The 22,327-nt window shown below is 37.2% G+C and overlaps 1 protein-coding gene across 2 annotated transcripts in view; it reads right to left on the reverse strand.

The window, feature by feature from the left end:
- RALGAPA2 (Ral GTPase activating protein catalytic subunit alpha 2) overlaps nt 1-8,426 on the reverse strand; it is a 431,148-nt gene extending 422,722 nt beyond the window's left edge. Inside the window, exons 1-2 of one of the 2 annotated variants that reach the window (XR_008392593.1) lie at nt 8,315-8,425; nt 7,957-8,229 (exon numbers count right to left, since the gene is read on the reverse strand). Coding sequence is in view for 1 of the 2 variants with exons in the window: in XM_053670940.1 (XP_053526915.1) it covers nt 7,957-8,062 (106 nt within the window). In the remaining variant the exon portion in view is untranslated. Of the gene's footprint in view, nt 1-7,956; nt 8,230-8,314 lie in introns of both variants that reach the window. The other variant, XM_053670940.1, reaches the window with a different exon arrangement.
- Between the last annotated feature and the right edge of the window lie 13,901 nt (nt 8,427-22,327).

Genomic DNA, 22,327 nt, shown 5'->3' on the forward strand with positions numbered 1-22,327 from the left:
AGTGGATTGAGCGCCACACTGCAAACCAAAGGGTCAATGGTTCAATTCCCAGTCAGGGCACATGCCTGGGCTGCAGGCCAGGTCCCCAGTAGGGGAAACGTGAGGGGCAACCACACACTGATGTTTCTCTCCTTCTCCTCTCCCTCTCTCTAAAAATAAATAAGATCTTTTTTTTTTTAGTTTTCAAATAAAGAAGCAACATACATCATTAGTTCCCCTTTCTTCCATGTACTCTTGAAAATACAACCAAAAATGTCATTGAAAGCATTTTTACCACTAGTTATAACAGGTCCTTTTTTGGGGGTGGTGATGCAGTTTTGGTTTTTGTAAATTTAAAATTTTATAATAGTTTCTCTCCAATTTGGCTTCTATAAAAGAATATCTGGAGCACTTGCCTAAGCCTCACCCAAGCCTGTCCTTAACTACCAAACAGCTCTCTGGCCCTGCTGCCTCTTCTCTCCCCACCCCAGTCAAGGTTTCCCAACCTCTTCTCCCTCTTGTCTGAAGAAATAGTCCTTTCTTACAGCTATTCCCCTTGGGATCTCAGGTGTGAGTCTGAGACCTTAATTTATAGTCTTAATCATTACTTTAATGCAGTGATTTTCAACCTGTGAAAATCACTGCATTAAAGCCATCTCATGGCACACATACACTAATTTCTAAAATTGTGCAGCACACCAAAAAATATATTTGTTGATCTGACCAAAAAAAGGTATAATTATGATTCCTTCACACTGGACAAATATTGTTGTGTTGGCCTTTGTCATTTTTTTTAATTTGACAGTCTGAGGGAAAAGAGGTCAGTGCCCCTGACTAAACAGGTATTATATGTTTTAAAAATTCTTGCAGCACAACAGTTGAAAAGCATTGCTTTAATAATAGGAACTTCTGGATGGTAAAAACAATCTTTGGGGCAGGAAGGTTTCAGGAATTTTTCAAATCATCCACAAAGGTGGCTGCTACTCCCCCACAGATTTAGATGTATCTATTTGGAAATCATATTTTGGGTTTTTCTTAAATATTTATTCCAGACTTGGATGGAAAGCTCTGGTGTCCCCAATGCTATATACAATACCTGATTGTATTGTATGGTTAGCAAATGGTTGGTACTGGATTAAAAAAATACCTCTTAATGAATAAGAGGCCAGCTGCCTGAGTTCTAATCCTGACTCTGTCACTTACTAACTGCATGCATAATCTTGGACAGGGTTCTTAATCTCTGTCTCATTTGTAAAATGGGGACAGCAATATTACCATCTCAATTGAAGGGATTCAATGAATTAATATATGCAAAAGTACTTCTGGCAATACTTGGCACTTGGAAAGTGCTCATTAAAGGCTAATTATTATTACTACAAATAAGGAAGTATGTTACCAAGAAAAATCAAGATGAACAAGAAGCCATTCATGTTCTCAGTGTACTTATCAACTAGTGGGAGAAGTAAGGCAGAACACCGATAAAAAGAATACAAAGGCAAAGGCTACACATGCCAAATAAGAGGTACAGAATGCTGTAGGAATTCTGAGCAAAGATCATTTTAGGGCAGAGGGACAAAGAAAGCTTATGGAGAACATATAATGTGCTTGTGTTGTCGCATGGAAGAATTTTAGATGGCAGGATGGGCAACACCTTCTGGGGAAAAAGAGGGAGTGTATTAGTTTGAGTTCTCTGAGTAGTAGACACCAAGACAAAATTAGACACACAAAAATATTATTGGGGAAAATTGTCTGTAAAGGATAAAAGAGAAGACCTGAGAAGGCAGGGAGAGGCTTCAGACCACAGTGGATTTCTGATTTCTGTGAAGGACAGGAGGAAGGAGGGAGGAAAGAGGAAATATCAGACTTCAAAACATTTCTGAGAAGGTCTTGGTCAGGCCAGTGGGGAGTCTTCAAGCCAAAGCCACCTTTCAGAGGTAACTGGGTCTAACAGGAATGGGCCACATTAATACTCCTGCCTGCTCAGTAATTGGCTGGAAGTAGCCCTAAAGAAGGTCAGCTTTGGCTACAAAGCAGCTAGAGCTCTGAGTGGTGCATTCTCATGGTTCCCACAGCTGGGCACAAGCAATGTCATTAGTACCTTATGTGTCCATGAAAACATGGTTGAGGCTCAATGAATATGTGCCATCACCTCAAATCAAACACAAGACAATACTAATGGGGTGCTTATCTTTTTCAAAAGGGATTTTTTTAACTAAACCACAGTTATAATTATGAAGTCAAAGTACATATTTAATGTTAAAGACTACAACTAACAGGATTCAATATTTTCCAGATGTGGTTTCAGTTTCTAAAGCAATATAGACAATACAAAAGTGGTTATGATACATCTCATTTCTAAAAATTAAAGTTAAAGCCCTGAAATGAGGATTCAGAACTAACTCAGACACAAAGCTCTCCTAAGAATCTAGAAGGTAAATCCTTTATGAAATGGCAGCAATTTTATCAAATTAGAATACAAGAGACCACTCTACAAAAGCATAAAGTACTACATTAATATCAGAAATCAAGGTGAAAAAATTTGCTAAAGAACATATATGCATAAGTCACAGAGAGAAAACAGTGTGGTTTTGGCCAGAAGGAAGTGGGCAGGGGTTGGGTAGAGGCAGGCAAAGTGGGAGAAAATGAGAACATAATTTAGAAAAAAGAAAAAAACCAATACAGTCAATACAGTTATATCTTATGTGGTTTAAGTCTGCAAAAATGGAAAAAATCAAAATTACCCTTAAATACTAGAGTTACACCCAGTAGGAAAGATGCTCCCACAGTGAGGGACATGAAGGAAAGAGGATCACTGAGGACAGAGCAAATTCTCTTATACTACTTCATATCACTATCAGGCACATGATCACTAAACTAAATAGAAGGCCAGGCAACATCTGCACTACTTATTCTCATTATTTATATATATAAACACACACACACACACACACACATTTCCCCCTTCTGGCCAACCATTTCAAATATAAATTAAATGCATTTATGAGATCACTCCCCAAAAGAACAGAGTATCTTACAGATTACAATATTTAGTTTAAGGAGATACGTGGTGCAGAAGAGTGACCAAGACATAATCAGTTCCTATCACTACACCAGTGATAAAAATGGCTCAGCAGTTCACTTTACAACTTCTACCTTCAGAGAAAAAAGAACCTGTCTCTTGAGAGTTCCCTCCACATCCCCAGGACCCAGCACACTATTTTTGCTTTCTCCACATGGTGGTAGAGGAAGAGGTACCCATTCTGTCAAGCCTGATCTCCTGCCCCATGTTCCTGATTCTACTGCAGACCATTTCTTTCTCCATTTTATCCCCATTTTTTCTACTGTTTATTCATTTCCTCTGTTATTAGTTCTTTTTCCAAAACATAGATAAACTCAAATTCCCCTGGCCTTAAAAAAGTATAAAAATCATATCTACACACACATGCAAGCATGCACACACACACAACACCCATCCACCTTTGATCTGGAATTTCCCATTCTCTTCCTGGCATATTAATCTATACTCTTCTGTTGAAAGAGAGAAAAATGCAACTCAAACCAGCTAAAGCAAAAACAGGGTGTTATTACTGGCTTATGCAACTGCAAAGCTCAGGGATGGAAATGGCACGCACATGGCTGAACCCATTGGCTCACACAAGGTCCACTGGGCCCTTCTCACTCTCGCTCTCTCTGCTCTGCCTCCCTCTGAGTGTGAATTCAATTTGAGGCAAGTCTTCATCCTCATGGTTTGCGATCCAGAACAATGGGAACTTTGCTCTCTTGCCATCTATTATTTCAAATCTCAGGGAGACTGGGACTTCTGGACCACTCACCAAGGGAAGACATGTATTTGGCTCTGTCCTCTGCTTAAAAACTCACCAGATTCCCAACATCTAATCACACCACAGGATAAAAGCCAGTAACACTTAACTCCATGGTAGCCAAACCATTACCTTTGCACAAGCTATTCTTTGCAGTCTCCTCACCCCCAACTTGTCTACCTGGGAAATTCCCATATTCCAAACACATTTCAGACCCAACCTCCATCAAGACATGCACCCCTCCAAAAAGCCTTTCTGCTCTGCCTCCTCTGCACCTTGTAGGCTCCTCCACAGTTTCACCAACACTCTTGTAGTAAATGTACTGTATTTTGCTGTGTATAATGTGCACCCACATTTTTGGCCCAAGTTTTCAGGAAAAAACCTTTAATTTTTTAATTCAATTATTTATATTTAGATACTTGGTTTTTTGTATTATAAAGGAATTTTAGTATTTACTTTTGAATATATTATGGTACAAGAAATTTTATGCAACAAATAATTACAAACACAAGAACAGGTACAAGGTACAAGGTACAAGAAATTTTATGTAACGAATTTACAATATTTACCCATCAGAGAAGGCCAAGAACTGGAAATTTCACTTGTTTCTTTTTACTTTTTTAAATGTGACTACTAGAAAATTTAAATTACACATGTGGCTCACATTGTATTTCTATTGGACAGAGCTAGTCTAACCATTCTTCAGGGCCTCACATGATTAAAAAACTTCAAAGTGCCCCTATTTTTGTGCCACTCTTATGTTTTTTGCCTCTTTGAAATTCTATAATAGAGTCTACCATATAAGCCACTATCTAATTACACAGTGCACTATTTTTTACCATTTCCCCCACTCTTCTTGTTATAACAATCCCATTTCTATACCCTGCTTTGGGACTCAGTAGCCACTCAACTTTTAATGAGATAAAGGATCTTTGTTGGATCAAGATTGCAACACACAGTGTGTTTTTCTGTTTTTGTTTTGTTTTATTTACTCATTTACTTTCCCAATAACAACTGAAACTCTGTAGAGAGAATTGGAAGTCAGGGGACATAATGGCTCTTTCTTCTTCCTATATATAGACAATTTAGGACATGGTCTGGCCCCTTGTAAGGCCTTCTATGCCTCAGTTTCCCCCCACTGTAAAATCAATCAGGCCAATCTACAATATAAAGCCAGATCAAAGTAGCTAAACAAGTTCTAATTGGAGTCATTAGTTATGACACTAAGAAATACTCTACTTTTCACAGCTAATTGTGTTTTGTCAGCTGATGAACGTATCAGAGAGAAGTGGTTTATAAAGTTTCATGTGGAGATTTCTCACTGGATGATCCTCCATGGTCAGGTAGACCACTTGAAGTTGACAGTCATCAAATCAAGGCATTAATTGAGAACAATCAATGTTATACCTCAAGGGAGAGAACTGACATAACTGATATACATCATTCCAAACTGTACAAAAATAGTGAAATCTCAAGGAATGGTGATTGTGGTAATTTCCATCTGCCTTTATTATTTTGATACTTATTACAAACTTGTTCTCTCTTCATAAAAATTAGTCTTGCCATGGCTGGTGGGGCTTGGTAGATTGAGTGCCAGACTGCAAACCAAAGGACTGCTGGTTCCATGCCCAGTCAGGGCACATGCCTGGGTTGCAGGCCAGGTTCCCAAGTAGGGAGCACACAAGAGGCAATCACACATCGATGTTTCTCTCCCTCTCTTTCTCCTTCTCTTGCCCTCTCTCTAAAAATAAATAAATAAAATCTTTTAAAAAATTAGTCTGTATTTAAGACAGCTGGCTAACAAAATATCCACATCAATAAAGTTAAAATGAAAAATGTGTTTTATTTTATGGAAAAAAACTAACTGGACTTTTTGGCCAACCCAATATATCACACTCACAATAATAACCTTTACAAGGTAGACACTATCAAACCCATTTTACAGAGTAAAGAAACTAATGTTCAAACACAGACTAAGTAACTAGGCCAAATTCATGTAGCTGTGCTGCAAATGACAGTCAGCAGTATCATCTCTGTATGTAAAAAATGAAATCTGTATTAATACTGAAAGATAAAATGTGTGCAAGAAATAGTATTATAAAATATACAAATAAAAATACAATAATAATTTCTATTCATTTCCTTCAAATAGTTTTCTTGAAGAAATAGTATTTCTTTCAAATAGTAATTCCCATTTTTCAGATCAAGAGACCTTTTTTCCTAAGTAGATTTTTCCTTAAAGTAGCCAACAAGTAGGGTATGTGAAGTGGTAGGAACTAGGGCAATAATGTACTATTTTCCTTTAAAGTTTTTAAACCACAATTGAAAGTAAAAGTTTACATTACATATTATGACTAAAATTCCTCAGATACATTTACAAAAATCTAGTCCCAACAGGTAAAGATTACAGTAATAAACTAAGCCATTCCACAAACAAATGCATCAACAAAAGAACATACATCTACAGAAATATCAAAGAACCTCTCTATGTTACACAACTTAAGTCATAATGAGTTCAAATGAAATGATAAAAGAAAGTTCCTCAAAATAAGAAGCACATAAAATGAAACCACAATTACATAGCCTTGAAAGCTACCTAACTACTTTCTCAGAATGGTAACAGTGTACTGTGTATCTCTAAGAAACCAAACTGATCCAGGTTTAATTGATTCCGCCTTTACAAAACAGCCAAATTAATCTTACAGACTTGGAGAGAACAAAAGTTCAAATTCTCTATCACAGAAAAAGTTCTAAAGTATCAAATGCTTTAAAATACTGCTCAACTCTTCTTATCAAAAATACCCCTGCAGTAGGTGTTAATCAGTCACTTCAGAAAAGCTCTGCACAATGCAACCTGTGTGTGCATGGTATTTTACTACAGGAAGTAGAAAGTTTAGTTTACCAAGAACACCACATTTCACTTTCAAAGGTCTTGAAAACTAATCCCTCTAACAGTAACTAATTTACATTTCATCCCAAACTGAACAAAACAGTGAAATCTCAAGGATGATGATTGTGAAGAACTTCACTTGGCAAAACCAGATTTTTTCCTTTTAGAGTATAAAAATAATTTGCAACTTTTAATCTCATGAACAAGATCCTTATGTAAAATTCTCACGAATAAAATTAATTCTTTTACTGCTATATTCAATATATTAACACTATGTGCCCTAAATCAGGGACAGATATATTAAGACTACCTGCCCTAAATCCGTGATTTTTTTACTCATTTTAAGAATAAAAATGGCACCTCGAAGAAGCAGAAGGTGTCTTTTTCTCAGCCCCTGAATACACAAAGTCTACAGACAGCATAGGAGTCTTCATCCTAAACAAAAGGTACGACTAAGGAGAAAAATAGAACACAAAACACCTTAGCAAACCAGCTACAAATCACATGCAGCAGGCGACAGGAAGCCTCGTGGATACTCCACACCCACAGGGATGAGTTTCATCCCAATCAACTGCAGACCCAACTGGGTCGCTGCTGACCCTCCACTCAGCAGTCTCATAAAAACGGAAGAAGGCATATTATAACCATCACTGTCATCCTGGCAATAAAGGAGAAGCAGTCTCCTTGAACCTAGGAAAGTCACCCCTCCCTCCAAGCAAACAACACCAAGGACACAAAGGAACTGAAGCACCCGGATCCAAAATAAAGATAAAATTTTAAAGGCGGAGGGGGTGGAGTGGGAAGAGATATTACAGTTAAATTTAATGTATCCTGCGACCACCTGGAGTCTCAGTCTCAAAAGTAAAAATAAAATTTAAAGGGGAAAGAGGAAACGAAAAGAGAAGACAGTTCAATTAAGTGTATGCTAGGACTACTTAAGGTCAGTTTACTCTAGGACTCATAAAAATTTAAAAATTGGGAAGGGAGATGACAGCTCAATGTGTGTGTGAGGGCAATCTGAGGTCCAGTATTTGCCGGGGAAGTGACAGTCACGGTTGTGCCCTACCTCGAGGTTACCCGGTGAGAATACGGGATAACTGCTGCAGGACCAGGTTGCCGGCTTTCCGGGGAACAATGCCAAGACCCAGAGACCGGGTCAGACGCCCCGCCACCCTCACCTCACGCCCTCCGCATCCCAGCTCCGACGCCAACCCGGCCTGCGCCCGGGCAGTGCCTCCGCCACTAGAGCTCCCGCCCGCGCCTCACCCAGCAGTGCCCGCAGGTGCTTCAGTCGGGTCAGCACGTCCTTCTTGGGGTCCAGCACCTTCTGGGTGGATTTCTTCACATCCCCGTGGCTCCTTCGGGAGAACATCCTGCCACGGGAAGCCCGGGCCCCGCCGGGGAGGACAAGGAGGCGCCTACGACGCGCGAGTCACCACACAGGGTCCAGACTGGTGAGTATCCCGTGGGCCACAAACAGCCCGGCTTCGTACTGCAGCCGCTTCAGCCGTGACTCCAGGAAGGAGGGGCGGCCCGGCACTAAGAGGGGAGGGGAAGGAAGGCGGTGTCCTGGCGGAATCGATGGCCCCGCCCCGCCCCGCCCCACGGGAGGTTCCAGCCTCACCTCACGCGCAGTGCTCGTGCGCGTTGGTCTGGACTCCTCGAAGGGGCGCCAAGGAGCACCAAATAGCGCCAAGGATCCCCAAGGAGCGCCAAGCCCGCGCCACGCGTCACAAAGAAGCTTGTCTCCGCGCCTTCATTGTACTACAAGTCCCGCGAGGTACCGCGATAGATCCCTCCAATCAGATTGCCGTGACTTGGTACGTAGGGAATCAGTGGGCCGGCTCTAAGTACGGTCCGCCTTCCTACCTAGCAAGTTCTCCTGGGAAATGTAGTTATGCAGGAAGCGAAGCACTGTGACCGCCTTTCCAGGAATTGGAGCAATTGGGCATCGTCGCCCAGGTCGGTGCCAGTCGCATTTCCCTCCAGTGTAGCATGAACCATAGAAACACCTCAATAAGAAAAGTTTTAGGGCTTTGAAAATTCAAACCATTTTAAGCTCTACAATAGCTTCTGGAATCACACCAAGGAGTCAGGGATCCATGGAAATCCCTTTGACCATCTCAAAATCGCAGCTCAAATACATGGTTTTGGCAAGAGGGAAGGATGTGCCTAGGCTGTGGATGAAGAGCCCTTGGTTTCTGAGACTCAACCTGATTTGGTATATGAAAGTCCCTCACTCAAGACGGTTCTGCAGGATCTTGCTTCTTTGTAGGAAATGCACGTTCTTTGTGTTGTGCAAAATCCTATTAACAATCCAGTAGTAGAATCGTAAATAGAACCCGAGAAACATGACACTCAATCCTGAATGCCTTTTAAGGCCAAGCACGTGTAACTTGTGGTAAAACTGAGAAGGAAGATGGTCTGGAGATGTTTTACAAGAGATCTTACTGCATCTTGTATCCAGATCTTACTGCATCTGGATACAAGAGATCTTACTGCATCTGGATATTTGATGCTCCAAATTATAACACTTTAGCAAATATCCATACTTAAGCTCATTGTTTAAAAACATGTGGTTTCCATCAGATTGGGACCACACAACTGTCTTCATTTGGATGAACTATAACTTGGAAGACGAATCAGGGATTTACACAGCTTTGTGTTGATCGCTGAGCACAGTATTTGGCCTCTGGAAGCACTCAATAAAAGTTCATTAAATAAAAGGGAATAAAAAGCCAAAATGGTGCTACATGTTTTTTTATACATGCAAAAAAATCTCGTAATTGTTAGAGCCTCTAGTTTTAGAGTTGTCCAAATAGCATTTCTGGAACTGGATTATATTCATACTAAAGGACTATTATTCAGCAATGAGAAGGAATGGACTGTTAGTACATCCAGTAAAATGGATGAATCTCAGACACAGAGATAAAAGCCTCATACTCAGGATGATGACAGAGCTGTCCTACCAGTTTGGGTCCCTAGATGACATCTCCATCAGAGCTACAAACCCCCAAGACTGTTACAAGAGAGAAAAAATCTTTTAAGACATTTTGAGAGGCCTTGCTTGTTACAGCAACTTAGCCTGTACTTGGTTATAAATAGTAAGTCACAATATTCATTGCCAGATTTCTTTAAAATTATACCTTTCATTACATTGACTGAACAAAAAATAGGAGGCACTTGCCTTAGGGAATCCAATTTTTTTTCTATCATAAAGCAACCTGTCATCATAGTCAAACATTTGTTGAGCACCTGCTATGTATAAGGCATAAGTCTAAATCTTGGGGATAAAAAGATGAAGCCTCCTGATCTCCAAAGCATACAATGTACTTGAGGAGCAGAAAAACTACATAAATAACTAGGTAAATGACAGTGTATGGTGAACATGTGACACTGTCAAAACTTGGTAGTGCCGCATATGATTTCACTTATATGTGAAATCTAAAGGACAATATAAATCAACAAAAAAAGTAGAAACAGACTCACAGATACAGAGAACAGACTGATGGCTGCCAGAGGGGAAGAGACTTAGGAGACTGGGTGAAAAAGGTGAAGGGATTGAGAAGTGCATATTGGTAGTTACAAAATAGTCATAGGAAATATAGTCAATAACTATCTATGGTGCCAGGTGGCTACTGGAAATATCAGGGGAACACTTTGCAAAGTATAGAATTGTCTAACCACTATGCTGTACACCTAAAACTAATACAAAAAATATTGAACTATAAACTGTAATTGAAAAAAAAGAAAGAAAAAACTTGGTGGTACCAGAAATAGGCATTTGTGCAGATAGATTCACCTCTTCTATTCTATCAAGCCTCTAGTTACTGATGAACTCCAGTTATTCTCCAAAAATTTAAGAAACATAAATTATCATTTTGTTGCTTTTTTCACCCACATGTATGAAATAAAAATAAATAAAATACTTACTCTCCAAAGTCATTCTTGCTGTACTGTGAACTCCTTGGGGACATCACTAGCTCTATAATTAATTCTTTATCACTGGAGGTTCAGGGTGTCAAGTAATTTGCAGACATTTAAGGGTTATTGAATAAAAGTCCCACTTTCATCAATAAATAAATATAATGGAATCAATAGTTAAAAATTTGTGATGCAAATGGAAACCACCCTGAAATACTATCTGGATTAGGAAAAACCAACAACAACATGGTTTAACAACAAATTCTGGTAACAAAGCTATAGAAAAACAGAGTAGATAGGAGGGTAAAATAGTACAACTTTTACAGAGGAGAATTTAGCAAAATTACATGTTATTTTCCCTTCAACACAGAAATTCTATTTGTAAGAATCTATTGTGAAGACATACCTCCACAAATAGAAAACCACTTGTGGAAGGTTATTCCTTCCAGCACTATTAATCGCCAATGTAGTGGTTGAACAGATATGTCACTATCCTAATCCCCAAAACCTGTGACTGTGAGTTTTGGAGAAAGCATCTTTGCAGATGTAATGAAGTTAGGGATTTTGAGGTGAAATCATTGTGGATTAGCTGAGTAGGCCCTAAATCTAGTGCATATTCTTATAAGAGACAAAAGAGGAGAAGACATACAGAAAAGACCATGTGAAAATAGGTGGAAATTGGAGTCATGTAACCACAAGCTGAGTGAACTTTGCAGCCACCAGAAGCTGGGAAAAGCAAGAAAGAATCTCCCTAGCAGCTTTCAGAAGAAGCCCAAATCTGAAAACAACTCTATTTCAGATTTCTGAAACCCAGAACTATGAGAAAATACATTTCTATTGTTTTAAGCCACCTAGTTTGTGGTAATTTATTGCAACAGTCCCCCCAAATGAATACTGCCAGACAGTGGAGAGAAGAACCCAGTGTGCTTGTCTAATGTGATTGGGTATGGTGCATGTGTACACATCTAAAAGTGGCTTGTTGTATCCAGTACATCTATATAAGGTAGTGCTATGTGGTACTCTGCAACCATAGAAAAAAAAGAGAAAACGTCCTAAGTTTCATCATTTGACCTAATCTTACATATACACTGTTAAGTATAAAAGAAATGGACAGAACATTTCTTTCTTCAATGGACATATTTATTTGATTTTTTTTTCAAAAAGAAACTTTGGAATAATAAGTCAAAAACTAACATTAATGCTTATCTATGTGGGATGGAGAAAGGAGTGGAACAGATAAGAGTTAGCCAAAGGGTCTTCCACAAGTATACCTTTTTACAGTTTTGACTTTTGAAGCATTTAAATGTTTTACATATTCAAAAATTAAAATAAAAAGATAAAACCTGATAATTGAAAATAAACAGATAAACAGAATAAACAAATGAACCCAATCATATATCTAATTGGTAACATAACTATGTAGACAAAATAATTATTTCAAGTAACTTTTAAAGATAGTATTCTGATTGTAACTTCCCAGAGGAATATATGCTAAGGATGATAAAGGATCTGCAAAGAAAAATTAACTGTTTCAAGGACTAAGATTTTCAACATACGAGAAAAGAAATACACAAATATCAAAATCAAAGAAATTAAGTAAAAAGTGTAAAGTTAAATTTTACTTGGAAATATCAATTTGAATCATGGTTCAAAAATACATGCATGGGTCATGGTTTATTTTTTCATACACATATGTAGTTGTTCCTGCAATATTTATAAAAAGACTTTCCCCTATTGAATTAACTTGGTACCTTGGTCAATTATAAATTAAACATATGTGAGTGTGCATTTTTGGACATCCTGTTCTGTCCCATTAATCCGGTTGTTTAACCTTAAACTATTATCCCTCTATCTTGACTACTAAAAGTTTTATTGTAAGTCTTGATTTCATGTATTGTATATTTTTCCTTGTTTAAGATTATTTTGCCTTTTAGGTCTTTTCCAATCCCATATAAAATTTAAAACCAATTTATTTATTTACCCCCCCCCAAAAAAAAGCCGTGTTTCCTAGTTCTTCTAATCTCTGAATGGACCTAGAAGCAATGGCATCCAGTGGCAATGAGTATACCTAGTCCCCAGACCTTGGTTTTCAAATATCATTCCTAACCCAAAGTAATCATGTTTTTTTAAAGAAATGGCAAATTCCAGGTCTGGGGGGAGGGGGAAATATAGAATATATATATATATATATATATATATATATATATATATATGGACAAATGTGGGATAATTTGATCATCAGAAAGAATAATGACTGTTATCGATTATAACACTTTGAGTAAATGGAAATTCAGGAATTTGTAATGATATTCAAAAAAATTTTTTCAATGTACTAGGTGAATTCAAATAGAAAACATTCCTTGAACATTTCAATCATCTTTGATGATTTCAGACAGACTTAAAAAATAGAATTTAAGCCCTGGCTGGTGTAGCTCAGTGGATTGAGCCTGGGCCTGCAAACCACATGATCAAAGTTCGATTCCCAGTCAGAGCACATGCCTGGGTTGCAGGCCATTTCCCAGCAGGGAACTCACGACAGGCAACCATACATTGATATTTCTCTCCTCCTCTTCCTCCCTTCCCCTCTAAAGATAAATAAAATATTTTAAAAAATAGAATTTAAGGACCCTCAGGTGGCTAAGACCCTTACTCAGTAACAAATGAGGAACCTCATCTGAATTGGATATGTATGAGTATTTCAAGATCCTGATTAGGGGAGAGTGCAGGACTTTAGAGCTTTATAATTCCCTGCCTCCTTTGCTTGCTAGAAAAGCAGCAAGTTTTCCCGATGACAACAAATTGAATTTGATTGTTCAGGAAGACAGTGGCCAAGTTGACCATGACAAAATAAGTAAAATGAGATGAGAGACCAAGAAGGCTCAAAGAATAAATAGAAACACTAATCAGTCCCTGGTGTTGTTGGAGCAGCATTTTAGATTTTTTTGGTATATTATTTACATAAATTTAAATGAACAAATATTTATTGAACAACTATTGTAGCTAAACTGTGATGATCATAGTTTTGTACTTTCCTACTCTTTTCCATTGTACTGAAAATTGGTCTTTCAAAGGCCTGTGTGAAAACTGCAGTTCCTGTCATCACTGATGGTAAATAGTTATCAAACAATTCTATAATTCATTGTTGCCATGATTGTGCCCATCACATTTAATCCACATTTATTAAATGGATGAACTTACTCATTCTCTGCTTCAGTAATATCTCAGTCAGCATATTTTGGGATGTTATTCAGTACAATGTTCTCAATCTAACTATGTATTATGCACCCAAATTTTAAATTTTTACCCTATTTTCTTAGAAATATTTTGGGCTTTCTCATCTTAAACAGATCATTCATCATTTATGAAAGTATAATTTATCTCCCAACACCTCATGCCCCCTTCATCTCCTCCCAAATTGGTATTACTGCTAGCAACAAAGAAGAAATGTCTGGAAGGCCTTCCCAATTTAATTTCAGCTACCTCTTGCTTCAAAATTCAGTCATTGTTATGACACAACTTGTTTACCTTTTAACTTGCATAGTTGGAATCATTCTAGATGATTAAACCTGCCAGTTGTATATTTACAGAAAATCTAAATGTTAATATATTTTATTTCCTAATTTTTCACTCATCAGTTTTTTTCAGTTAGAAGGATTTGTTTTGTTTTGTTTTGTTTTCAAATGGACTAAAATACCCTGTGCCTGCACATTAATCCTGATTGTCATGCATATTATGTTAGTTTCAGTATGTAAAAAAATTCAACCTCTAGCCACAAATTTTCTTATCACTTAAGCTCATTGTGCCTGAACTCAGAAGAAAGATCTTCAAGCATGTCAAACTCTGAATCTTCATTTGGATGTTATGGTCACAAAAAAAGCTGACCCTTGGTGGACCCCTATAACACACAGTCTGTTTTTATTCATCACAAGACCCTTTGCTTTCTTACTTAAAAGGAAAAAAAAACTACAGTGTAATAAATTCAAGTTTTTTCTTATAGTTTTCATCCTGAAATGTTGACTTAACATCTGTTCAATATGTGTGTTGCACTCCTGAGAATCCACACCTATCTAAAATTTCTAAGGGAGAAGGGATGATAAGCTTTCATAAGAATGAAAAGCCAAACTCAATATTACAAAACGGGAAAAACAATGTCTCTGTTTTCCAAATGATAGATTACCGTATACACTAAAAGTATATATATTTCCTATTAGTTCCTTTTCTAGTAGAAAACTATTAGTTTTTTCCTCTCTAAATATCTGTTAAGCAAGGATATTTAATACTTAACTTTAAAGTTGACTATAGATCATTTTATATGAAAATTTCACTTCAAAACATTTGAAAAAGTTTTTGAAAATGTATTTGCCATTTTGATATGTCTAATGAACTCCTAATAAAAAAGTAATACCTTAAGGGAAAGAAATTTAAATGTTTTTCTAAATTTATTCAAGCTGATGTTTTTACAGCTAGGCATGTCAACCACGATGTCATCTGCTTTAGATACATTTTCATTTTTTGTCATCAAAACAGTCTAAACATTTCAATAGTAAATCATCGATATGCATCAACATCAAAAATTATATAAGCCCATAAAGGAAACTTTATAAGTAAAAAAAAAACATGTTTGAATGGTAACATTGGAAAGAGAAATCAGGGAAACTATCTAAATAGTAAGTAAAACTTAAACACAAGGTGATGCACAATGTCTACAGAGAAAAATGAAGTTATATAATGTAAGAAGCCTGCAAACATTGATCATTATCTCACACCTGCCCTCAATACACATACCGCCACCATTAGGTTTTATTAAATTTTATTTATTTAATTGTTGTTCAAGTACAATTTTTAGTATTTTACTCCCATCCCAGCCCACCACTCCCCAGTCCTCCCACCTCCCTCCCATTTCCACCCCCCCAATTGTTGTCCATGTGTCCTTTATACTAGTTCCTTCAAATCCCTCCCCTTTTTGCCCCTTAAATTCCCTTCCCTCTCCCCTCTGGTCACTGTCCCCTTGTTCTCCATTTCAGTGTCTTTGGTTATATTTTGCTTGCTTGTTTGTTCTGTTATTTAGGTTCCTGTTAAAGGTGAGATCATATGGTACTTGTCTTTCAATGCCTGGCTTATTTCACTCAGCATAATGCTTTCCAGTTCCACCCATGCTGTTGCAAAGGGCAGGAGCTCCTTCTTTCTTTCTGCTGGGTAAAGAATTCCATTCTGTATATGTACCATAGTTTTTGGATCCATTCATTTACTGATGGGCACCTAGGTTGCTTCCAACTCTTGGCTATTGTAAATTGTGCTGCTATGAACATTGGGGTGCATAGGTCCCTTTGGATTGGTGTTTTAGGGTTCTTAGGATATAATCCTAGCAGTGGAATTGCTGGGTCAAAAGGCAGGTCCATTTTTAGTTTTCTGAGAAAATTACATTAGATTTATTTTAGATCAGACCGATGCCCTAATTTAGAACTGGGTGCTAGATTTCCTAAAAACAAAGGCAGATTATAAAATGTCAACAACTTTCACTCAAAGTAGAGAAATTCATCACACAATTTGTTTTACTCATAAATTCCTATAATATCTTTAAAAAGTGAACCTCAAAATAATTGTTAGGAAACAATAATTCTTGAGAAACATTAAGCAAGATTATAAATTATTTTACCAATTCACATATGAATGTCTTTTTAAGTGAATTTGTTGGGGTGACATGGATTAGTGAAATTATAGGGGTTTAAAGTGTACAATTATATAATTTATCATCTGTATATTGTATTGTGTATTCACCACCTCAAGCCAAGTCACCTTCCATCACATTTAACCTCCCCTTTCCCTCTCCTACTTCCCCCTACCCCCCTCTCCCTCTGGTAATCAACATACTGTTTTTGCCTATGAGGTGTTTTTGTTGTTGTTTGTTTTTTTAAGGTTTTTGTTTTGTTTTGTTTGCTTAACCCCTTCATCTTTTTTACCTAGACCTCCCCAACCCTTTCCCTTCTGACAGCTGTTAGTCTGCTCTCTGTATCTGTGAGTCTGTTACTATTTTGTCTGTTATTTTGTCCTTTAGATTTCAAATATAAATGAAATAATAAGGTATTTATCAAGACAAAGAAACATGGCCCAAATGAAAGAACAGAGTAGAGCCTCAGAAAGAGAACTAAGTGAGGAGAACCAGCAGTGACAGGAAAGAAACCAGGACTCAAAGCAATGATTTGGAACAAAAGGAAGAAATAAACATCTATCCAGATCAAAATGAAAAAACAAGAATTCGAAAAGGTGAAGAAACTCTTAAAAACCTATGGGGCAACCTGAAACATTCCAAGGTTTGAATTATAGGGGTGCCAGAAGGAGATGAAGAAGACCAAGAAATTGAAAACTTATTCGAACAAATAATGAAGGAAAACTTCTCCAATCTGGTGAAGGAAACAGACTTCTAGGAAGTCTAGAAAGCCCAGAGAGTCCCAAGGGGCTGGACCCAAAAAGAACACACCAAGGCACATCATCATTAAGTTACCCAAGGTTAAAGCAAGGAGTCTTAAAAGATGCAAGAAAAAAGGAAAGAGTTACCATATTTTTCAGACTGTAAGATGCACTCCTCCCCAAATTTGGGAGGAATAATGGTTGTTAATGCTGCTGTTGAGTTCTGTTTACATTGGTGAAATATTATGTTATTTATGGTATTAAGTATTTTACCATATTTTTTTTTGCTTCAAAATTTCCCCCCTATTTTCTTCTTCTAAAACCTAGGTGTGTCTTATGGTCTGGAAAATACAGTACCTACAGAGGAGTTCCCATTAGACTACCAGCTGATTTCTCAAAAGAAACCTTACATGCAAGAAGGGGCTGGAAAGAAGTATTTGAAGTCATGAAAGGCAAGGACCTACATCCAAGATTACTTTATCCAGCAAAGCTATCATTTAGAATGGAAGGGCAAATAAAGTGCTTCCCAGATAAGGTCAAGTTAAAGGAGTTCATCATCATCAAACCATTATTATATGAAATGTTAAAGGGATTTATCTAAGAAAAAGAAGATAAAAAATATGAACAGTAAAATGACAACAAACTCAGTATTATCAACAAATGAACCTAAAAGAAAATAAAAACAACAGAAACAAAAAAACTAAGCAAACAACTAGAACAGTAACAGAATCAGAGAAATGGACATCACATGGAGGGATTTCAGTGGGGAGGGGGAAGGGAGGAATAGGGGAGAAAAGGTACAGGGAAGAAGAAGTATGGTTTAGTAGGAATAAGGTAGACAGGGAGAGATAAAAAATGGTATGGGAAACAGAGGACTCAAAGAACTTATATGTACAACCCATGGACATGAACTGGGGGGGAGAATGTTGGAGGTTTGTGGGGGCAGAACAGAGCAGTGATAGAAGGGGAAAAATTGGAAAAGACTAATAGCATAATTAATAAAAATATAAATATAAAAAAGAATCAACTAATGAATGCATAAATAAGTGGAACAACAAATGAGTCTCTCTCTCTCCCTCCCCATCCTCTCTCTTTAAAAAACCAGTAAATAAATAAATATAATATTATAAAAATTGAGCCATAATGCCTGCTATAAAAGTGTTCAATAAATATTATTTTGTTTTTCTCTCCCCCCTACTCCCAGAAAATATGAACAAAGTAATTTCTGTTTGCTAAGACTATCCATTTGTGTACACACTTCACTACTAAATGTGTTGAGTAGAAGGGGTTTATGTAGCTAAGGTTCCCTATGGTTTTACATAGCCTACACTGGACACCATCAGAACAGGTAGAAGCACTGTTCCAGAATTCTTTATTCCTTGTTCTTATTTTACACTCCTTGGCAAGGAGGGGTATTTTCAATGACGCCTCCCTCATATCAGGTGAATATTTTCTTATTTCTAGACCTTAAATTATACTGGATTAAAAATGTTGGCCAAGAGCTCATGGACCTAAATGTGTGCCTTGGCAATGTGTTTCAGGGTGTATTTTACCTCTTCTGGTTATCATAAGACTGAACATATAGTTTGTAAGTCCTTTCAAAAAGTTAAAGTAATAATTTATATGATTATAAATCATATTAGTAATTTAAGATGTAACAGTCATAAAAACAACAAAGTGAAACCTCAGAGACTAAAAAGTTTGGCTTCAATAATCTATCCAAAAAATGCACATTGACATTTTTTCCCACCACTTAACTGTTTATTTAAAAAAATCAAAATAATAAACTTGTCTCATTGAGCCCCTTCACAACTCTAACCTTTTTCTTATTCATTATTCTTCACAGACTATTCCAAAAAATCCAAAAGGATGGAAAACTCCCAAACTCCTTTTATGAAGCCAGCATCATCCTAATTCCAAAACCAGATAGAGATACAACAAAGAAAGAAAACTTCAGGCCAATATCGCTGATGAACATAGACACTAAAATCCTCAACAAAATATTAGCAAATCGCATCCAACAATATATCCAAAAGATTATACACCATGACCAAGTGGGATTCATCCCAGGGATGCAAGGATGGTTCAACATTCGCAAAACAGTAAATGTAATTCATCACATAAACAAAAGCAAAGACAAAAACCACATGATCATATCAATAGATGCAGAAAAAGCTTTCGATAAGGTACAACACCCATTTATGATAAAAACACTCAGCAAAATGGGAATAGAGGGAACATTCCTCAATATAATAAAGGCCATTTATGAGAGACCTACAGCCAATATCATACTCAATGGACAAAAACTAAAAGCTTTTCCACTAAGATCAGGAATAAGACAAGGATGTCCACTTTCACCACTTCTATTCAATATAGTATTAGAAGTTTTGGCCACAGCGATCAGGCAGGAAAAGGAAATAAAAGGCATCCAAATAGGAAAGGAGGAAACAAAATTGTCACTGTTTGCAGATGACATGATAGTGTACATGGAAAATCCTATAGACTCTACCCAAAAACTGCTCAAACTAATTAATGAATTTGGCAAAACAGCAGGATACAAAGTCAATATCCAGAAATCAAAGGCATTTTTGTATACAAACAATGAATCAGCAGAAGCAGAAATCAAGGAAAAAATCCCATTCGATATAGCAAAAAGAAAAATAAAATATCTGGGAATAAACCTAACCAAAGAGGTAAAAGACCTGTATGCAGAAAACTACACAGCACTGAAGAAAGAAATCAGGGAAGACACAAACAAATGGAAACATATACCGTGTTCATGGATTGGAAGAATGAACATCATCAAAATGTCCATACTACCCAAAGCAATTTACAGATTCAATGCAATACCTATTAAAGTACCAATGGCGTATTTCACAGACATAGAACAAACACTTCAAAAATTTATATGGAATCATAAACGAGCCCGAATAGCAGCTGCTCTTTTGAGAAAGAAGAACAAAGTAGGAGGGATCACAATACCTGATATCAAACTGTATTACAAAGCCACTGTAATCAAAACAGCCTGGTACTGGCATAAAAACAGGCACATAGACCAATGGAACAGAACAGAGAGCCCAGAAATCAACCCAACTCTCTACAGTCAATTAATATTCGACAAAGGGGGCAGTAACATAAAATGGTGTAAAGATAGCCTCTTCAGCAAATGGTGTTGGGAGAACTGGACAGCTACGTGCAAAAAAAATGAAACTTGAGCACAGACTTACACCATACACCAAAATAAATTCAAGGTGGATAAAAGACTTAAATATAAGCCATGACACCATTAAAGTCCTAGAGGAGAACATCAGCAAGAAAATCTCAGATATTCCACGCAGCAACATTTTTACGGATATGTCCCCTAGAGCAAGGAATATAAAGGAAAGAATAAACAAATGCGATCTCATCAAAATAAAAAGCTTCTGCATGGCTAAAGAAAACAGTATTAAATTAGCAAGACAACCAACTGTATGGGAAAACATATTTGCCAATGATACCTCAGACAAAGGTTTAATCTCCAAAATATACAAAGAACTTACACGACTCCACTCTAGGAAGACATCGAACCCAATTAAAAAATGGGAAAAGGACTTGAACAGACACTTCTCTAAAGAGGACATACAGAATATCCAGAGACACATGAAGAGATGCTCAATATCGTTAGCTATCAGAGAGATGCAAATTAAAACCACAATGAGATAGCACTTTACACCAGTCAGGATGGCTATAATAGACAAAGCAACAAACAACAAATGTTGGAGAGGGTGTGGGGAAAAGGGGACCTTAGTTCACTGTTGGTGGGATTGCAGACTGGTACAACCATTATGGAAAACAGTATGGAATTTTCTCAGAAAAATAAAAATTGACCTGCCTTTTGACCCAGCAATTCCACTGCTAGGATTATACCCCAAGAATCCTAAAACATCAATTTCAAAGAACCTATGCACCACAATGTTCATAGCAGCACAATTTACAATAGCCAAGAGTTGGAAGCAACCTTGGTGCCCATCAGTAAATGAATGGATCAAAAAATTGTGGTACATATACACCATGGAATTCTATGCAGCAGAGAGAAAGAAGGAGCTACTACCTTTTGCAACAACATGGATGGAACTGGAAAGCATTATGCTGAGTGAAATAGGCCAGGCATTGAAGGACAAATACCATATGATCTCACCTTTGACAGGAAGCTGAAGAATAAAACAAACAAGCAAACAGAATAAAAACAAAGACGCTGAAATAGAGAACAAGTGGGCAGCGACCAGAGGGGAGAGGGAAGGGAACTTAAGGCGAAAAAGGGGGAGAGATTTTGAGGAACAAGTATGAAAGACACAGAGATGAGGACTGGGGGGGGGGATGGGAGGGAGGGGAAAGACCGGGGGGGGGGGGGGGGGTGGGATGGGAGAAATAGATTAAAAAAACGTACTTGAAAAGTAACTAAATAAAATTTAATATTAAAAATAAAAAAAACATGCATTTATTGAGATTCTTTTTGCCAGGCACATATTCTAGTCACTGAATAGACAGAGATAAAAAAAGAAAACAATTCTTCCCAAAGAACTCATTATCTGGTTAGGCAAACTATCCAAAGAGGGCACTTTGCAAAATAAATATGAACTAGTTTTATTTTTAAATTCTAGAAAGTCTTAACAAAAACCCCTCATTTGTTTTGCCTTTGTAGAATTCTTCCTCCCTCTATCCCAGCCCTGGTCTTGATATTGCCTTCTGTAAATATGGGTTAAATAATTTTATATAATTATCAAGAGTTATCAGTAAGAAAATCCTGGAATCATAGAAAGTTTTGAGGGCAAAATGTGACTGATAGATGTATTTTCTCATTATAAAGTGGGAAAAAAAGGAACCCAAGTTGGTTAGTGATTTGTTGTTACCAGAACTAGGGATGGAAATACTCACCTGCCTCTGCCATGATGCTTGTGGTATTATTAGGATGGCTGGAAAATATCATTACTTTTGAACACCATTTGAAAAGTAGTTTCATGTACCTCTTCTCATTTAATCCTCACTAAAACACATGAGGTTGGGGTTCTTATCCCATTTCACCTAGACTCAGAGAGTGTGGCTAACTCAAGGTCATCCAACTCACAAGAAGTAGGTCAAAAGGGCAAATCAGAAGGACTTAGAATAGCAGAGCATAGGAAGTAAATAAATGATTTTTTTGTCCTCTGTTAGCTGGAGATTAAGATAGCCCAGTTCAGAGAACAGGAAAGGCTCTTGAAGGAGAATAAAAAGCCTCAGTTAAGAACTAAAGACTGTTACCAAAACAGTCTGTTACCAAACAAAAACC

Source organism: Artibeus jamaicensis, unplaced genomic scaffold (genome assembly GCF_021234435.1).
Source record: "Artibeus jamaicensis isolate MK-2021 breed Jamaican fruit bat unplaced genomic scaffold, CSHL_Jam_final contig_65, whole genome shotgun sequence".
Lineage (NCBI taxonomy): Eukaryota > Metazoa > Chordata > Mammalia > Chiroptera > Phyllostomidae > Artibeus > Artibeus jamaicensis.